This window comes from Rhinoraja longicauda, chromosome 1, assembly GCF_053455715.1.
Source record: "Rhinoraja longicauda isolate Sanriku21f chromosome 1, sRhiLon1.1, whole genome shotgun sequence".
Classification (NCBI taxonomy): domain Eukaryota; kingdom Metazoa; phylum Chordata; class Chondrichthyes; order Rajiformes; family Arhynchobatidae; genus Rhinoraja; species Rhinoraja longicauda.
The window spans coordinates 7,258,410-7,274,241 of record NC_135953.1 but is presented as its reverse complement, the minus strand read 5'-3'; the positions used below and the strand labels follow the sequence as shown (position 1 = coordinate 7,274,241).

Below are 15,832 nucleotides of genomic sequence, written 5' to 3'. Positions count from 1 at the left end.
TCGTTTTGTCTGCAAGGAATGAGACTTCCAGGGACATTGCTCATTCTTTTACTTGCGACGTTGCTTCAAGCCAGGAGAGGAAATATCACCCCAGTGAAGTATTTATTTTGCAGTAATGCTCTGTTATGCTCTGATTGGGAGTTGTTTTGCATTCTATACAGTCGTAGAGTGATGCAGCGTGGAAACAGACTCTTCGGCCCAACTCGCCCACACCGGCCAACAATGTCCCATCTACACACCCGCTATCTTCGAATGAATTCTGCTGAGTAACACCAGATGGTTTGAAACTGGTCCTGGGGTATCCCTTAATTTAAGTTACCATGGCAACCAGGAGCTAAATACAACAAATAAAATTTAAAACCATGCTTTGAAAACATGCTTATATCATGCTTATAGATCAGCCATGGTCATATTGAATGGAGGTGCAGGCTCGAAGGGCCGAATGGCCTACTCCTGCCCCTATTTTCTATGCTTCTATGTTTCTACACTAGTCCCACCTGCCCGCGTTTGGCCCATATACCTCCAAACCCGTCCCATCCATGTACCTGTCTAAGTGTTTCTTAAATGTCGGGATAGTCTCAGCCTCAACTACCTCTTCTGGCAGCTCGTTCCGTACACACCCACCACGCTCTGTGTGAAAAAGTTATCCCTCAGATTCCTATTAAATCTTTTCCCCTTCACCTTGAACCCATGTCCTCTGGTCAAGTCAAGTCAAGTCAAATTTATTTGTCACATACACATACTCGATGTGCAGTGAAATGAAAGTGGCAATGCCTGCGGGTTGTGCACAAAAATAATTACAGTTACAGCATATAAATAAAGTTAATAAGTTACTAAACATAGCACAAAAAGTGTCGACAAAAATGTAGTCTCTGGGGTTATCAAAGTTGACAGTCCTGATGGCCTGTGGGAAGAAGCTCCGTCTCATCCTCTCCGTTTTCACAGCGTGACAGCGGAGGCGTTTGCCTGACCGTAGCATCTGGAACAGTCCGTTGCTGGGGTGGCAGGGGTCCCTCATGATCTTGCTTGCTCTGGATCTGCACCTCCTGATGTATAGGTCCTGCAGGGGGACGAGTGTAGTTCCCATGGTGCGTTCTGCCGAACGCACTACTCTCTGCAGGGCCATCCTGTCCTGGGCAGACCTCGATTCTCATACTTTAGGTGGGGGGAATTTAATAGGATCCTGTGAGGAAATGTTTTACAAAGAAGGGTACATGGAATCTGCTGCCACAGGAGGTAGTTGAGACTGGAACGATCACACATCTAAGAACCATTTTGACAGGTACGTGGATAGGACAGGTTTAGAGGGATATGGGCCCAACGCAGGCAGGTGGGACTAGTGTAGATGGGGCGTGCTGGTCGGCGTGGGCAAGTTGGGCTGAAGGGCCTGTTTCCACGAGGTACAATAGACAATAGGTGCAGGAGGAGGCCATTCGGCCCTTCGAGCCTGCACCGCCAATCAATATGATCATGGCTGATCATCCAGCTCAGTTACCTGTACCTGCCTTCTCTCTATACCCCCTGATGCCTTTAGCCACAAGGGCCACATCTAACTCCCTCTGGCCTCAACTACCTTCTGTGGTAGAGAATTCCACAGACTCACCACTCTCTGTGTGAAGAAATGTTTTCTCATCTCGGTCCTAAACGACTTCCCCCTTATCCTTAAGCTGTGACCCCTGGTTCTGGACTCCCCCAACATCGGGAACAATCTTCCCGCATCTAGCCTCTCCAACCCCTTTTGAATTTTATATGTTTCTATAAGATCCTCCCTCAGTCTTCTAAATTCCAGCGAGTACAAGCCTAGTCTATCCAGTCTTTCTTCATATGAAAGTCCCGCCATCCCAGGGATCAATCTGGTGAACCTTCTCTGTACTCCCTCTAAGGCAAGAACGTCTTTCCTCAGATTAGGAGCCCAAACCTGCACACAATACTCCAGGTGCGGTCTCACCAAGGCCCTGTACAACTGCAGTAGAACCTCCCTGCTCCTAAACTCAAATCCTCTTGCTATGAATGCCAACATACCATTCGCTTTCTTCACTGCCTGCTGCACCTGCATGCTTGCTTTCAATGACTGGTGCACCATGTCACCCAGGTCACGTTGCATCTCCCCTTCTCCTAATCGTTCACCATTCAGGTAATACTCTGCTTTCCTGTTCTTGCCGCCAAAGTGGATAACCTCACATTTATCCACATTATATTGCATTTGCCATGCATTTGCCCACTCGCCTAATCTATCCAAGTCACTCTGCAGCCTCCTAGCATCCTCCTCGCAGCTAACACTGCCACCCAGCTTCGTGTCATCCGCAAACTTAGAGATGTTGCATTCAATTCCCTCGTCCAAATCATTAATATACACTGTAAATAACTGGGGTCCCAGCACTGAGCCTTGCGGTACCCCACTAGTCACTGCCTGCCATTCCGAAAAGGACCCGTTTATTCCTACTCTTTGCTTCCTGTCCGCCAACCAATTTTCTATCCACCTCAACACTGAACCCCCAAAAGACAAATGCATTTGGGGATCAAAGTTAAGGGTTTAACGTATCCAGGGCAACAAGGCAAAGCCAAAAAAAAAAAGAAAGTGGGTTTCACCACAGATTTACAAAAATCCTCCATTTCAATCATCGAAAAGGATTTTAAGCTGTGATATATATTTTTTCTCTCATCTATGACAGCAGAGTGTCAATGAGGGACTGGAGATTTTATTTGTTATATTTAGCTCCTGGTTGCCATGGTAACTTAAACTAAGGGATACCCCCGGACCAGTTTCAAACCATCTGGTATTACTCAGCAGAATTCATTCGAAGATAGCGAGTGTGTTTTATATATTTGATTGCCGATTTTTAAAAGAATTATTTGACGATAGAAGATGTTTTATACCAGTTGGGAAAAGAGCAAATGATTGGGATAGACATATAGAAACATAGACAATAGGTGCAGGAGGAGGCCATTTGGCCCTTCGAGCCAGCACCGCCATTCAATGTGATCATGGCTGATCATCCACAATCAGTAACCCGTGCCTGCCTTCTCCCCATATCCCTTGATTCCACTAGCCCCCAGAGCTCTATCTAACTCTCTCTTAAATTCGTCCAGTGAATCGGCCTCCACTGCCTTCTGTGGCAGAGAATTCCACAAATTCACAACACTCTGGGTGAAAAAGTTCCTTCTCACCTCAGTTTTAAATGGCCTCCCCATTATTCTTAGACTCTGGCCCCTGGTTCTGGACTCCCCCAACATTGGGAACATTTTTCCTGCATCTAGCTTGTCCAGTCCTTTTGTAATTTTATACGTCTCTATAAGATCCCCTCTCATCCTTCTAAACTCCAGTGAATACAAGCCCAGTCTTTCCAATCTGCTAAGTGTTTGCTGAACACTTGCCTTGGCCTCCATTGGAGTATGCATTGCTTGCAATTTGTACATACATAGATCGTAGAACAGAACGAGACAGAGGAGGTAGTTGGGGCAGGTACTAACGCACCGTTCAAGAAACATTTGGACAGGTACATGGATAGGTTTTAGTTTAGGAATAAAAACTGCAGACGCTGGTTTAAATCAAATGTAGACACAAAATGCTGGAGTAACTCAGCGGGTCAGGCAGCATCTCGTCACCCAGTCCTTCTCTCCCGGGATGCTGCCTGACCCGCTGAGTTACTCCAGCATCTTGTGTCTACATTAGTTTTTAGTTTAGTTTAGAGATGCAGCGCGGAAACAGGCCCTTCGGCCCACTGGGTCCGCGCCGACCAGCGATCCCTGCACATTAACAATATCCTACACCCACTAGGGACATTCTTTTTAACATTTACCAAGCCAATTAACCTACATACCTGTACGTCTTTGGAATGTGGGAAGAAACCGAAGATCTCGGAGAAAACCCACGCAGGTCACGGGGAGAACGTACAAACTCCGTACAGACGGCGCCCGTAGTCGGGATCCAACCCGGGTTTCCGGCGCTGCATTCGCTGTAAGGCAGCAACTCTACCGCTGCGCCACCGTGCCGCCCTAAAGGCTTATGAAATCTTAAGGTGGTACCGAGGGTTGTGAGTTTTTGAAATTCTATTTCAATCGTAGATTCATAGAGTCACACAGTGCAGAAACTTCAGCCCAACTCATCCACACTGATTCAGATGGCCCATCTAAATTAGTCCCATTTGCTTTCATTTGGTCCAAATTTCTCTAAACCATTTCGCTCCATGTACCTGTCCAAGTATCTTTTAAATGCTGCAATAGTACCTAGCTCAACTATCTCCTCTGGCAGCTCGTTCCATACACCCACCACCCTCTGTGTGAAAGAGTTGCCCCTCAGGTTCCAGCCATTGTCCTACTGTGTGGAAACAGGCCCTTCTTGTCCACAACTTGCCCACCCCGACCAATATACCCCATCTATACTAATCCCACCTGCCTGCGTTTGGCCCATCTCCCTCTAAACCTGTCCTATCAGCATGGTGGCGCAGCGGTAGAGTTGCTGCCTTACAGCGAATGCAGCGCCGGAGCCCCGGGTTCGATCCCGACTACGGGTGCTGTCTGTACGGAGTTTGTGTACGTTCTCCCCGTGACCTGCGTGGGATTTCTCCGAGATCTTCGGTTTCCTCCTACATTCCAAAGACGTGCAGGTTTGTAGGTTAATTGGCTTGGGTAAATGTAAAAATTGTCCCTCGTGGGTGCAGGATAGTGTTAATGTGCGGAGATCGCTGGTCGGCGCGGACCCGGTGGGCCAAAGGGCCTGTTTCCGCGCTGTATCTCTAAACTGAACTAAAGACAAAGATGAAGGTATTTATTCACAAAATGCTGCAGTAACTCAGCAGGTCAGGCAGCATCTCAGGAGAGAAGGAATGGGTGACGTTTCGGGTCGAGATCCTTCTTCAGACTGATGTCAGGGGGGCGGGACAAAGGAAGGATATAGGTGGAGACAGGAAGATAGAGGGAGATCTGGGAAGGAGGAGGGGAAGAGAGGGACAGAGAAACTATCTAAAGTTGGAGAAGTCGATGTTCATACCACTGGGCTGCAAGCTGCCCAGGCAAAATATGAGGTGCTGTTCCTCCAATTTCTGGTGGGCCTCACTATGGCACTGGAGGAGGCCCATGACAGAAAGGTCAGACTGGGAGTGGGAGGGGGAGTTGAAGTGCTGGGCCACCGGGAGATCAGTTTGGTCAATGCGGACCGAGCGCAGGTGTTGAGCGAAGCGATCGCCAAGCCTGCGCTTGGTTTCGCCGATGTAAATAAGTTGACATCTAGAGCAGTGGATGCAATAGATGAGGTTGGAGGAGGTGCAGGTGAACCTCTGGAAAGACTGTTTGGGTCCTTGGATGGAGTTGAGGGGGGAGGTAAAGGGACAGGTGTTGCATCTCGTGCGGTTGCAGGGGAAAGTGCACGGGGATGGGGTGGTTTGGGTAGGAAGGGACGAGTGGACCAGGGAGTTACGGAGGGAACGGTCTCTGTGGAACGCAGAGAGGGGAGGGGATGGGAAGGTATGGCCAGTGGTGGGGTCCCGTTGTAGGTGACGGAAATGTTGGCAGATGATTTGTTGGATCCGCTGGCTGGTGGGGTGGAAAGTGAGAACGAGGGGGATTCTGTCCTTGTTGCGAGTGGGAGGAGGGGGAGCAAGAGCGGAGCTGCGGGATGTAGAAGAGGCCCTAGTGAGAGCCTCATCTATAATGGAAGAGGGGAAGCCCCGTTTCCTGAAGAATGAGGACATCTCTGATGCCCTAGTGTGAAACACCTCATCCCGGGCGCAGATGCGGCGTAGACGGAGGAATTGGGAGTAGGGGATAGACTTTTTGCAGGGGACTCGATTTGTACCAGCATCTGCAGTTATTTTCTTAGACAAAGATGAATTATTTTTAATTTCTTTATTTTAATTTTAAAAGAGAGAGATAAATCTTTGAAACTCTTTTCCTCAGAGAACTATGGGAGCCGAGTCCCTGAACAATTTTAAGGCAGAGGTAAATTAAATGAACAAACTGTGGTATTCAATTAAATAAAAGAGCTAAGAGAAAGCCAGTACAATGATTTGACTTCTGTAACAATAAGACTCCAGCTTCCTAAACACTTGGCAATATACCAGCCATGCATTGAAGCATTGAAAGGCCTGGATAGTGTAAATGTGGGGAGGATGTTTCCTCTTGTGGGAGAGTCCAGGATCAGAGGGCACAGCCTCAAAAGGACATACCTTTAGAAAGGAGACGAGCAGGAATTACTTTAAACAAAGGACGGTGAATCTGTGGAGGCCAAGTCAATGGATATTTTTAAGGTGGAGATTGACAGATTCTTCATTAGTAAGGGTGTCAGGGGTTATGGGGACAAGCCAGGAAAATGGAAAGATAGATCAGCCATATTAAATGGTGGAATAGACTTGATGGACTGAATGGCCTAATTCTGCTTCTATGACTTTTTTTTAGTTTAGTTTAGAGATAGAGCGCAGAAACAGGCCCTTTCGGCCCACTGGTTCAGTGCCGCCCAGCGATTCCCGTACATTAACACTATCCTACACCCACTAGGGACAATTGTTACATTTACCAAGCCAATTAACCTACAAACCTGCACGTCTTTGGAGTGTGGGAAGAAACCGAAGATCTCGGAGAAAACCCACGCAGGTCACGGGGAGAACGTACAAACTCCGTACGGACGGCGCCCGTAGTCGGGATCGAGCCTGCACCGCCATTCAATATGATCATGGCTGATCATCCAAAATCCTGCTTTCTCCCCATATCCCTTGATTCCGTTAGCCCGAAGACCTAAATCTAACTCTTTCTTGAAAGCATCCAGTGAATTGGCCTCCACTGCCTTCGGTGGCAGAGAATTCCACAGACTCACAGCTCTCTGGGTGAAAAAAACGTATCTCGAAAGTCTAAAGTAAAGTCTTTAACCTGTACAAGACATTGGGAGACCACTCTCGGATTACTGGCGTGTAGTTTTGGTCGCACAGCTATAGGAAAGATACCATTAAGTTGGAAAGGGTGTAGAAGATATTCATCAGGGTCTTATCTGGATCGCAGGCTTGAGTGGCAGAGAAAAACGTGGAGAGGCTGGGAGTTTCTGCTTTGGAGCATGTAAAGTTGAGGGGTGACTTTAGTGAGGTGTGGATGATCATGAGGTACAAGAATAAAGTGAATGCTCACAGTCTATCCCAGCAGAGAGGATTCTCAAACCGCAGGACAGAAGGCAAAGTAGAAAGTGGACAGAGACCTCTTATATAAGTGGGACTCCAGGAGAAATATTTCACTCAAAGGGTAGGGAAAAAAACTGCAGACGCTGGTTCAAATCGAAGGTAGACACAAGATGTTGGGGTAACTCAGCGGCAGAGTTTCTGCCTTGCAGCGAATGCAGCTCTGGGGACATGGGTTCGATCCCAACTACGGGTGCTGTCTTGCACGTTATCCCCGCGACCTGCGTGTGTTTTCTTCGTGATCTCTGGTTTCCTCCCACACTCCAAAGACGGCTTGGTAAATGTAAAAATTGTCCCTAGTGTGTGTAGGATAGTGTTAATGTGCGGGGATCGCTGGGCGGCGCGGACCCAGTCGGCCGAAAGGGCCTGTTTCCGCGCTGAATCCCTAAACTAAACTAAACAAATTTGAGGAAGGACATTCTTGCTATTGAGGGCGTGCAGCGTAGGTTTACTAGGTTAATTCCCGGAATGGCGGGACTGTCATATGTTGAAAGACTGGAGCGACTAGGCTTGTATACACTGGAATTTAGAAGGATGAGAGGGGATCTTCTCGAAACATATAAGATTATTAAGGGGTTGGACACGTTAGAGGCAGGAAACATGTTCCCAATGTTGGGGGAGTCCAGAACAAGGGGCCACAGATTAAGAATAAGTGGTAGGCCATTTAGAACTGAGATGAGGAAAAACTTTTTCAGTCAGAGAGTTGTGAATCTGTGGAATTCTCTGCCTCAGAAGGCAGTGGAGGCCAATTCTCTGAATGCATTCAAGAGAGAGCTGGATAGAGCTCTTAAGGATAGCGGAGTCAGGGGGTATGGGGAGAAGGCAGGAACGGGGTACTGATTGAGAATGATCAGCCATGATCACATTGAATGGCGGTGCTGGCACGAAGGGCCGAATGGCCTCCTCCTGTACCTATTGTCTATTGTCTATAAACGAAATGAAACTAAATAAATTCCTTTCACAAACTCGAGAAGTTCGCCCCTCGTCTTCTTGCACTCTGAGGAATAAAGTCCTAGCCTGCTCAACCTCCTCCTTCTCATAGCTGAACCACTGGGGCCCTGGCTGCATCCTCGTAAATCTTTTCTGCTCCCTTTCCAGCTCGTCGGGGAAATGTAGTTCTACTTTAATTTGTAATTCATTCACTGTCCATCACTTTGGATTAGCAACCAGTGAAACACCTCGCCTCATGAATTTCCTGTTCTTCCTGAGGTACCCAGGGGTCCTAGGAAACTCAAAGACAATTACTGATCAAGGCTAACAGAAGCCCCGTGTCGGCTCGGCTGTGTGATCCGTTCGGGTACGAGCAGAAGCTTGAATTAATTTAAAATTGTTCCTTCCCGAATCACCCAAAGGAAATAAATCGACCCGCTGGGGTCTTCCGCTAAACTCACAAGCAGGCCTGAGATTGGAAATAATTCATGTTGGTTTGAAAGGTGGTAATTGGCGTCAAATATTAGTGAACCATTACATTATGGTGGAGGAGATAAAGTGCGAGATTACAAAATGTATTGGATCGGTTGAAAAGGACAGGGGAGAGAGGGATAATTCCTAAACTGCAAGGATTACTGAGCCAGACCGATCACATGCCACACAGGGCGGCATGGTGGCGCAGCGGTAGAGTCGCCGCCTCACAGCGCCAGGGTCACGGGTTCGATCCTGACCACGGGCGCAGTTTGTACTTTCTACCCTGTGGCGGGGACTATCACAATGTTTATGAAACATTTACACAGGTACATGGATAGGACAGGTTTGGAAGGATATGGGCCAAACGCAGGCAGGTGTGACTAGTGTAGATGGGATGGTGTGGAGACGTTGGGCAGAAGGTCCTGTTTCCACACTGTATGACTCTATGACCTGCATGGGTTTTCTCCGGGTGCTCCGGTTTCCTCCCACATTCCAAAGACGTGCAGGTTCGTAGGTTAATTGGCCTCTGTAAATTGTCCCTATTGTGTAGCATAGAACTAGTTTAATAATAATACATTTTATTTATATAGCGCTTTTCATATACTCAAAGACACTTTACAGAGATTTTGAGAACATAGGGAAATTAATAAATAGATAAATAAGTAAATAAATAAATGAACAGAGAAAGGAGACAGTAGGTGAGGTGACCTTCAGTGGTTGAAGGCAGTGCTGAACAGGTGAGACTTCAGCGATGTTTTGAATGTGGTGAGTGTGGGGGAGTCTCTAACGGTTTGGGGTAGTGAGTTCCATAGGGTGGGAGCAGCGATGGAGAAAGCCCTGTCCCCCCAGGATCTGAGTTTAGTCCGGATGTGGGGGGATAGGAGATTGGCAGCGGCAGAGCGGAGGGTGCAGGTGGGAGTGTGCCTGTGGAGGAGGTCGGTCAGGTAGGATGGGGCCAGGTTATGGAGGGCTTTGTAGGTTATGAGGAGGATTTTGTACTGGATTCTCTGGGGGATGGGGAGCCAGTGGAGTTTATAAAGGACGGGGGTGATATGGTCACGGATCGAGGTGTGTGTGAGTAGACGGGCAGCGGAGTTTTGAATGTATTGAAGTTTATTGATGATTTTTGAGGGTGCGCCATAGAGGAGGCTGTTGCAGTAGTCCAGACGGGAGGTGATGAAGGCGTGGATGAGGGTTTCTGTAGCTGTGGAGGAGAGGGATGGACGGAGACGGGCAATGTTTTTGAGGTGGAAGAAGGCTGTCTTTGTGATGTGTTTGATGTGTTTGTCGAAGGAGAGGGTTTGATCAAGGATGATTCCAAGATTCCGGATGTGAGGTGAGGTGGATACTGGGAGACCATCAATGTTGAGGATGAAGTTTTGGGTGGATTTGGTGAGCATTTTTGGACCAATGATGATGATTTCAGATTTGTTGCAATTGAGTTTGAGGAAGTTTAGTTTAGTTTAGAGATACAGCGCAGAAACAGGCCCTTTCGGCCCACCGGGTCCGCGCCGACCAGCGATCCCCGCACATTAACACTATCCTACACCCACGAGGGACAATTTTTACATTTACCAAGCCAAGCAACCTGCATGCCTGCGTGTCTTTGGAGTGTGGGAGGAAACCGAAGATCTCGGAGAAAATCCACGCAGGTCACGGGGAGAATGTACAAACTCCGTACAGACAGCACCCGTAGTCGGGATGTAACCAGGGTCTCTGGCGCTGCATTCGCTGTAAGGCAGCAACTCTACCGCTGTGCCACCGTGCCGCACTCTTAGATTCAGAGGGATATGGGCCAAACGCAGGCAGGTGTGACTAGTGTAGATGGGATTCAGAATTTTTTTTTAGATTTAGAGATACATCGCGGAAACAGGCCCTTCGGCCCACCGTGTCCGTGCCGCCCAGCGATCCCCGCACATTATCACTATCCTACACCCACTTTTTTACATTTGTCCAGCCAACTAACCTACATACCTGTACGTCTTTGGAGTGTGGGAAGAAACCGAAGATCTCGGAGAAAATCCACGCGGGTCACGGGGAGAACGTACAAACTCCATGCAGACAGCACCCGTAGTCGGGATCGAACCCGGGTCTCCGGCGCTGCATTCGCTGTAAGGCAGCAACTCTACCGCTGCGCCACCGTGCTGCCCTGTGTGGAGACGTTGGGCAGAAGGTCCTGTTTCTACACTGTATGACTCAATGACCTGCGTGGGTTTTCTCCGGGTGCTCCGGTTTCCTCCCACATTCCAAAGACGTGCAGGTTTGTAGGTTAATTGGCCTCTGTAAATTGTCCCTATTGTGTGGGATAGAACTAGTGTACAGGTGATCGCTGGTCGGTGCGGAGTCAGTGGGCTGAAGGGCCTGTTTCCAAGCTGCATCTCTGAAACGAAACTAAACGAAACTAAACCTGTTAAATGAGCAGTGAAGTTAAAGTGGGGGTGCTAGTGCAAATATTTGCTTTTTTATTCTCCCTGACTGTGGCTGTGCAGTTCTAATCTCAATCTCGACACAAAACATCACCGATCCATGTTCTCCAGACAGGCTGCCTGACCCACTGAGTTACACCAGCACTTTGTGCCTTTCTCTAGTCTGCACGCTGAGTTTGTGAATGAAGGGTTCAACACTTCATTGCAGTCGTACAGGGCCCTGGTAAGACCACATCTGGAGTGTTGTGTACAGTTTTGGTCTCCCAATTTGAGGAAGGACATCCTTGTAATTGAGGCAGTGCGGCGTAGGTTCACGAGATTGATCCCTGGGATGGCAGGACTGTCATATGATGAAAGATTGAAAAGACTAGGCTTGTATTCACTGGAGTTTAGAAGGATGAGAGGTGATCTTGTAGAAACATATAAAACTATAAAAGGACTGGACAAGCTAGATGCAGGAAAAATGTTCCCAATGTTGGGCGAGTCCAGAACCAGGGGCCACAGAATAAAGGGGAGGCCATTTAAAACTGAGGTGAGAAGCAACTTTTTCACTCAGAGAGTTGTGGAATTCTCGGCCACAGAGGGCAATGGAGGCCAAATCACTGGATGGATTTAAGAGAGAGTTAGATAGAGCTCTAGGGGCTAGTGAAATCAAGGGATATGGGGAGAAGGCAGGCACGGGTTATTGATTGTGGACGATCAGCAATGATCACAATGAATGGTGGTGCTGGCTTGAAGGGCCAAATGGCCTCCTCCTGCATCTATTTTCTATTTTTTTCTATGTTTCTAAATCTGTCCTTTCTGTGTACCTGTCCAAATCCAAGGTGTGTCTGATGTACAGGTCTGTTTGATTTGGTTTACCAAAAAAAGGACAAAAAGGTACTGGAATAACTCAATGGGTCAGGCAGCATCTCTGGAGGAAGGAACCGCAGATGTTGGCTTGCACTGAAGATGGACACAAAATGCTGGAGTAACTCAACAGGTCAGGCGGCATCTTTGGAGAGAACAAATGGGTGACGTTTCGGGGTCGAGACCCTTCTTCAGACTTCAGACTTAAGACGCCACCTATTCCTTCTCTCCAGAGATGCTGCCTGTCCCGCTGAGCTACTCCAGCATATTGTGTCTACATTCAGCACCTCGGGTGGGGATGGTCGGACTAAGGTCGGCCGGGAGATGAAAAGATAGAAGACGTGAGACAAAAGGATTGAAGAGTTGTGAATTGTGAAGCTAGAGGAAGTAATATAGGAGATCTTATCGAAACGTATAAGATTATCAAGGGGTTGGACACGTTAGAGGCAGGAAACATGTTCCCAATGTTTGGGGAGTCCAGAACAAGGAGCCACAGCTTAAGAATAAGGGGTAGGCCATTTAGAACGGATATGAGGAAAAACTTTTTCAGTCAGAGAGTTGTGAATCTGTGGAATTCTCTGTCTCAGAAGGCAGTGGAGGCCAATTCTCTGAATGCATTCAAGAGAGAGCTAGATAGAGCTCTTAAGGATAGTGGACAGGGGGTATGGGGAGAAGGCAGGAACGGGGTACTGATTGAGAATGATCAGCCATGATCACATTGTATGGCGGTGCTGGCTCGAAGGGCCGAATGGCCTCCTCCTGCACCTATTGTCTATTGACTAATATGGGGGGGGGGGGGGGGAGAGAGGAGGGGAGAAATAGGTTTGAGTCCAAGTCGAGCATATGGGATGTGGGGGTAGACAGAGACAGGGCCTGTGGGTGTGGAAGGAGCTGGGATGTTCATGAATCTCCACTTCCTTGTTTCTATATTATGCGCGAGGATCTTGGGTAACCTGTAAATCACACCGGCAGAGTTTGTCGAGGAAGGGTTGGCGATGGGGCGCTGCGGTAACGTTGCTGCCTCACAGCGCCAGAGACCCCGGTTCGAGTTCAATCCCGGCTTCGGGTGCTGCCTGCACGGAGTTTGTACATTCTCCCCGTGACCTGCGTGGGTTTCCTACAGGCGCCCACACTCCAAAGACGTACAGGTATTGTGTGTGAATTGGTTGCAGTATAATTGCAAACAGACAATAGGTGGGGAGGAGGAGGCCATTCGGCCCTTCGAGCCAGCACCGCCATTCAATGTGATCATGGCTGATCATCCCCAATCAGTACCCCGTTCCTGCCTTCTCCCCACACCCCCTGACTCCGCTATCTTTAAGAGCTCTATCTAACTCTCTCTTGAAAACATCCAGAGAATTGGCCTCCACTGCCTTCTGAGGCAGAGAATTCCACAGATTCACAACTCTCTGAGTGAAAATGTTTTTCCATCATCTCCGTCAAATGGTTCCTACTATGTGAAGGAAAGTGTTAGTGTGCGGGGATCGCTGGTCAACACAGACCCGGTAGGCCGAAAGTGCTTGTACCCCGACTTGTATCTCTCAACACCACTGACCTCTGTTTTATCCTGTTCTTGTGATTACAGGTATTTCTCATTGGGCTGATAGCAGACAGGAAGTTCCAACACTTCAATGCTGTACTGGAAGCTTATATTCGACAGCACTTCAGTGCCACCTTGGCTTACAAGTATGTCTGACAAAGAGTGACGTGCTCTCTCATTCAATGAATGAATGTCATTGAAGTATCATTGAAGTTGGTGGCTGAGGAGATCGTTTGAACAACATTTGGCTTTACTTCGATTTGTGACCCCTGAAGAGGGTGGCACGGTGGCGCAGCGGTAGAGTTGCTACCTCACAGCCTCAGAGACCCGGGTTCCATCCCGACTACGGGCGCTGTCTGTACGGAAGTTTGTCCGTGCTCCCCGTGACTTGCCTGGGCATTCTCCGGGTGCTCCGGTTTCCTCCTATACTCCAAAGGCGCGCAGATTTGTAGGTTAATTGGCTGGGAAATAATTGTAAATTGTCCCTAGTGTGTGTAGGATAGTGTAAGTGTGCGGGGATCGCTGGGCGGCGTGGACTTAGTGGGCCGAAGGGCCTGTGTGCGTGCTGTATCTCTAAAACTAAAAATAGACGTCGGTTGTCACACTCATAATAGTTTTCGTTTAGTTTAGAGACACAGCGTGGAAAATGGCCCTTCGGCCCCCCGAGTCCATGCCTACCTGTACACTAGTTCTATCCTACACACTAGAGGCAATATACAGAAGCCAATTAGCCTACAAACCTGTAAACGTTGAGTGTGGGAGGAAACCGGAGCACCCGGAGAAAACCCACGCGGTCACAGGGAGAACGCACAAACTCCTTACAGACAGCACCTGTAGTCAGGGTCGAACCCGGGTCTCTGGTTAATTGGCTTGGTAAAAATGTAAAAATTGCCTGGGCATTCTCCGGGTGCTCCGGTTTCCTCCTATACTCCAAAGGCGCGCAGGTTTGTAGGTTAATTGGCTGGGAAATAATTGTAAATTGTCCCTAGTGGGTGTAGGTTAGTGTTAATGTGTGGGGATCGCTGGTCGGCGTGGACCCGGTCAGCCGAAGGGCCTGTTTCTGCGCTGTATCTCTAAACTAAATAAACATAGAAACATAGAAAATAGGTGCAGGAGGTGGTCATTCGGCCCTTCGAGCCAGCACCGGCATTCATTGTGATCATGGCTGATCATCCACAATCAGTAACCTGTGCCTGCCTTCTCCCCATATCGCTTGATTCCACTAGCCCCTGAAGCTCTATCTAACTCTCTTTTAAATTCATTCAGTGATTTGGCCTCCACTGCCCTCTGTGGCAGAGAATTCCACAAATTCACAACCCTCTGGGTGAAAAAGTTGCTTCTCACCTCAATTTTAAATGGCCTCCCCTTTATTCTTAGACTGTGGTCCCTGGTTCTAAACTCGCCCAACATTGGGAACATTTTTCCTGCATCTAGCTTGTCCAGTCCTTTTACCGGACTTATCCTTGTACTGCTTATCCAAATGCACCGTTATTACCTCTTTAATAATTAACTCCAGCATCTTCCCCACCACCGAAGTCAGGCTAACTGGTCTGTAATTCCCCGTTTTCTCTCTCGCTCCTTTCTTGAAAAGTGGGATAACATTAGCTATCCTCCAATCCACAGGAACTGATCCTGAATCTATAGAACATTGGACAATGATCACCATTGCGTCCACTATTTCTAGAGCCACTTCCCTGTGTACCCTGGGATGCAGACCAATAGACAATAGACAATAGACGTCTCTGGTCGTTGTTCTGGGGAGTCTATCCGTGGCTATTGAGGGCGTGCAGCTTAGGTTTACTAGGTTAATTCCCGGAATGGCGGGACTGTCGTATGTTGAAAGACTGGAGCGACTAGGCTTGTATACACTGGAATTTAGAAGGATGAGAGGAGATCTTATCGAAACGTATAAGATTATTAAGGGGTTGGACACGTTAGAGGCAGAAAATATGTTCCCAATGTTGGGGGAGTCCAGAACAAGGGGCCACATTTTAAGAATAAGGGGTAGGCCATTTAGAACTGAGATGAGGAAAAACTTTTTCAGTCAGAGAGTTGTGAATCTGTGGAATTCTCTGCCTCAGAAGGCAGTGGAGGCCAATTCTCTGAATGCATTCAAGAGAGAGCTAGATAGAGCTCTTAAGGATAGCGGAGTCAGGGGGTATGGGGAGAAGGCAGGAACGGGGTACTGATTGAGAATGATCAGCCATGATCACATTGAATGGCGGTGCTGGCTCGAAGGGCCGAATGGCCTCCTCCTGCACCTATTGTCTATTGTCTATTGCTATCTTTGCCGTCTGTGCTCCAGGGTCTAGAACCACTTGCTGCCGTGATGTTTCATGCCCGCCTGGAGGTCCTCCCTCCACCTGCCACGGTCCTCAGCTGCCACTTCCCAGTTGGCAGTGTCCATATTGAAGCTTGTAACACTAAAACTCTCGTTTGTTTGTTTGTTTGTT

At 48.2% G+C, this 15,832-nt stretch overlaps 1 protein-coding gene across 1 annotated transcript in view; it reads left to right on the top strand.

Moving 5' to 3' along the window:
• Positions 1-15,832, top strand: part of LOC144598346 (dedicator of cytokinesis protein 2-like) — an 894,447-nt gene that overhangs the window by 252,322 nt on the left and 626,293 nt on the right. The window contains exon 21 of the mRNA XM_078408406.1: positions 13,425-13,525. Within this exon, the coding sequence (XP_078264532.1) occupies positions 13,425-13,525 (101 nt within the window). The remainder of the gene's footprint in view (positions 1-13,424; positions 13,526-15,832) is intronic.